Raw genomic sequence first — 3,120 nt, forward strand, 5'->3', positions numbered from 1 at the left:
GACCCATGCCTCGGCCGCCCGACCTGGGCTCAGACCCGGGGTCCCCAGGAGGGAGCCTGAGCCTGGTGGGGGCTGCGGGGGTCCTGCAGAGGCTCCTGGAGCCCCGGCGCCCCCTCCCTGGCCAGGCTTGCTCCCCTAAAGCTGCCCTTTCCTGCAAGCCCTCAGCCTCCCCTCCGCGGCCACGTCCGGGGGCTCGAGCTGCCTTGGCCCCAAACGGAGAAGCGTGTGATGTGAGGGGGTGAGGCCTCGGGTGGGTGCGTCCCTGTTACGAGCCCAATTTGCGGCTGAGGGCACGGAGGTGAAGGTGACTGGCTCAAGGTCACACCGCTGAGGGGTCACCCCTCAGGCCACGCTCCTTCTGGTGACAGCGGGGCAGTGGACACTTACCGCCAGCAGCTGTTGGGTTCCCATGGAGCTGAGTGTGACATCAGGCAGGGGCTGAGCCCCTAGGGAGACTCCTGACCCCTCTTCTACATGGGTGCCGCTCCCCCCAGAGTCCCCGTGGCCCGGCGCTCGGCTCTCACAGCCCCGTTGCGTGAGGGGTTGGGGTGGGGTGCCGTCGCCCCGCGGGGGGCCCCACCCAAGGACGCTAGCCAGGTCCCCCATGACTAGGCCTGCGCGGAGGCCCCACCCGCCTCTCCTGACCCCGATGCCAAAGGGCGTCGGACTCCTGTCCTCCTTCTTCAGCTGCAGCCCCTCTCCCCCAGCCCCCCCGCCCCCGCCTTCCTGGGGGAGGCCCTCTTACTGCCCTGAATCCAGGACCAAACCTGCCAGCCCCTCCAGAAGGCCAGAGCTGGGGTTGATGCCGGGATGCTGTGGCCCTTTGGGGATTTATCTTGTTGGAGCCGACTGGCTCTTCCAGCTGCCCTCCCCCACTGAATCCACTTCTGATTCTGCAGTCCAGGGTGTCAGGGCCCCTCCCAGCTCCTGCCCCAGACCTGGAAGAGGGGGGAGGCACCTCTACTGGCTCTGAGTGGGGCGCCCCAAGCACCGCTGAGTCCTCCTGTTGGTGCAAAGTGCAAACGCCGAGTGGGTTTAACTCCTCGGACAGATGACGGCGGAAAGGAGAGTGACAGCCTTTATTTGGGAAAGTTGCCGACATGGACACGTTGAGAAAACCCACAGAAAGGAGTAAAAGTAAAACTAAAGTGCCAGGAAGGCCTTCAGTAAAATGGAGAACCGATCACTTCCTTGAGGAAAAGAGCTTTGGCTCGTTTGTGGTGAAATGCATCACTTTGCCCCGGGTGGCGGGGCGAGGCCTCTGCGTCCTGGGCTGGGGCTGGGGGCAGGATAGCACCTTTGCTCTGGGGTTTTTGGGACACGGGGTCGAGGAGTCGCGGTTTCTGCTGGCCGGGGGTGAGTGACAAGAGCCTTGGGAGGAGGTGTCGGCTCACCAGGGCTCAGGCAGCTCCCTGGGAGACCTGACTCTAGGCGTGAGTGTTTCCTGAAGGAAAGTCAAGCTACGAGGATGTGGGGGAGGGGAGGCGGTGACAGCTGACCCCAGGAAGGAAAGAGAAACCAGGCTTAGGGGTTCTGACTCGGGATTAGGGGACCCTGACTGGCAGCGCGAGTCAGGTGCGGGTTCAGGTGGGCGGCGGGAGGGGCCGGCAGAGCCCAGGGTCGGGGCGGCAACACCCCGCTCAGAGGGGCTGGCAGAACGCAGAGCGCTGAATCGCGGCCTTTCGAGCTTCTCCTTAAAAAGCCTGGCTAGTCGGGTGGGCCAGGAACCTTCCGGCCCCTTCTCACTCTCCGTCTCAGCGGCGGTGGCCCGGCTGCTAGCCCAGCGCCACCTTCCTGGACACCGTCTGGTAGAAGACGCCGCGCAGCAGCGCCTGGTAGCTGGGCACGCGGAACAGGTGGCGTTCACCGAAGGCCACGTCGTACTCGGCCGCCTTGCCGGTGACCAGGACGCGCACGTGGGGCTCGTTCACCTGGGGGCCCACCACCACCATGAAGATCTCGATGCCTGCCCGCTGGGCCTCCTGCACGGCCTTCTCGATGGTGGCCGCCGTGGCACCCTGCGAGTTGCCGTCGGAGAAGAGCAGCAGCCTCTTCTTGGTGGCGCCGGGCGAGGCCTCGCGGTAGAAGCGGGTCACGTAGCCCAGGGCGTCGGTGACGTCGGTGGCATCGTTGAAGAAGTCCATGGTGTCCAGGGCGCTGGCCAGCACGGTGTAGTTCTGCACGAACTGCAGCGCCGCACGCTCCGGCCGCTGCTGCCCGGTGCCGCTGTACTGCACCACCGCCACGCGCACCTCCTGGCCCGGGCCCGTCTGGCCCGCCGTCAGGAAGCGCTCGGCCAGCCGCTTGGCGAAGCGCTTGGAGGTGTCGAAGTTGTGGCTGCCCACGCTGGCCGAGCCGTCCAGCAGGATGGTGATGTCGGTCGGGGAGGAGAAGGTGACTGTGGGCAGGGGCGGCCATGAGCACACAGAGAGGCCCCGAGAGCCGGGCCCCACCCGCCCTGTGGCCTCTCGACCCTCCTCACCCGGTGCCCCGCCCTGAGAGCCCCTCCCCCTCCCCCGGTACTCACTTGGGCAGGTGTAATCTGGACATTTCTTGTCTGTAAGAGAGAAAACCTCACAGCATGGACCCAGCGATCTCAGAGACCACTGTTCCACCTGTAGCCCCCCAACAAGAGAACAGCTGGCATCTCCATGGAAGCACAGCTGATGTTCCTGAACAGCTGGCCCCCTCCACCCACCAGGAGGGGTGTCCTTTGTTCAAGAGGAGCCTTTGAGGGACGGAATGGCCCCCCGGGCACCAGCCAGTGAGGCAGCCCCCCTTCCCAGAATGGGGAAACCAAGGCTCAGAGAGGAGGAAGGGTGGTCTGCAGCTCAGAGCCCGGGCCACGCTGCCCCTGGACGAGGCTGAGTACGTGCCCACCGGGAGGGCTAGGGCCCCGAGTCTGACCCTGCAGCTCTCTCTGGCTGCCGACCAGCTGTCTGCACCACGGACTCAGCTCTGACCCCGGGCCAGGCCCAGATGGACATGGCAAGTATGTTCTTAGGTAGGCACCTCTGAGGGGCCTCAGACTCCAAGGCCAAACACGGCCGAGCCTCAGACCCCAGCGCACACGTGTGCTCACGGCTCCAGGACGACGGGCGGGAGATGCGGTGCAGCCCA

The 3,120-nt window shown here is 65.6% G+C and overlaps 1 protein-coding gene across 1 annotated transcript in view; it reads right to left on the bottom strand.

Annotated features, from left to right (window-relative positions):
• Nucleotides 1-1,064: 1,064 nt before the first annotated feature.
• The window catches only part of COL6A1 (collagen type VI alpha 1 chain), a 20,087-nt gene continuing 18,031 nt past the window's right edge, over nt 1,065-3,120 (bottom strand). The window contains exons 34-35 of the mRNA XM_027129210.1: nt 2,528-2,557; nt 1,065-2,398 (exon numbers count right to left, since the gene is read on the bottom strand). Coding sequence (XP_026985011.1) covers nt 1,776-2,398; nt 2,528-2,557 — 653 coding nt within the window. The 3' untranslated portion in view covers nt 1,065-1,775. The remainder of the gene's footprint in view (nt 2,399-2,527; nt 2,558-3,120) is intronic.

This window comes from Aethalodelphis obliquidens, unplaced genomic scaffold (genome assembly GCF_003676395.1).
Source record: "Aethalodelphis obliquidens isolate GAN/ISIS:26980383/991018 unplaced genomic scaffold, ASM367639v1 scaffold1, whole genome shotgun sequence".
NCBI classification, from domain to species: Eukaryota; Metazoa; Chordata; class Mammalia; order Artiodactyla; family Delphinidae; genus Aethalodelphis; species Aethalodelphis obliquidens.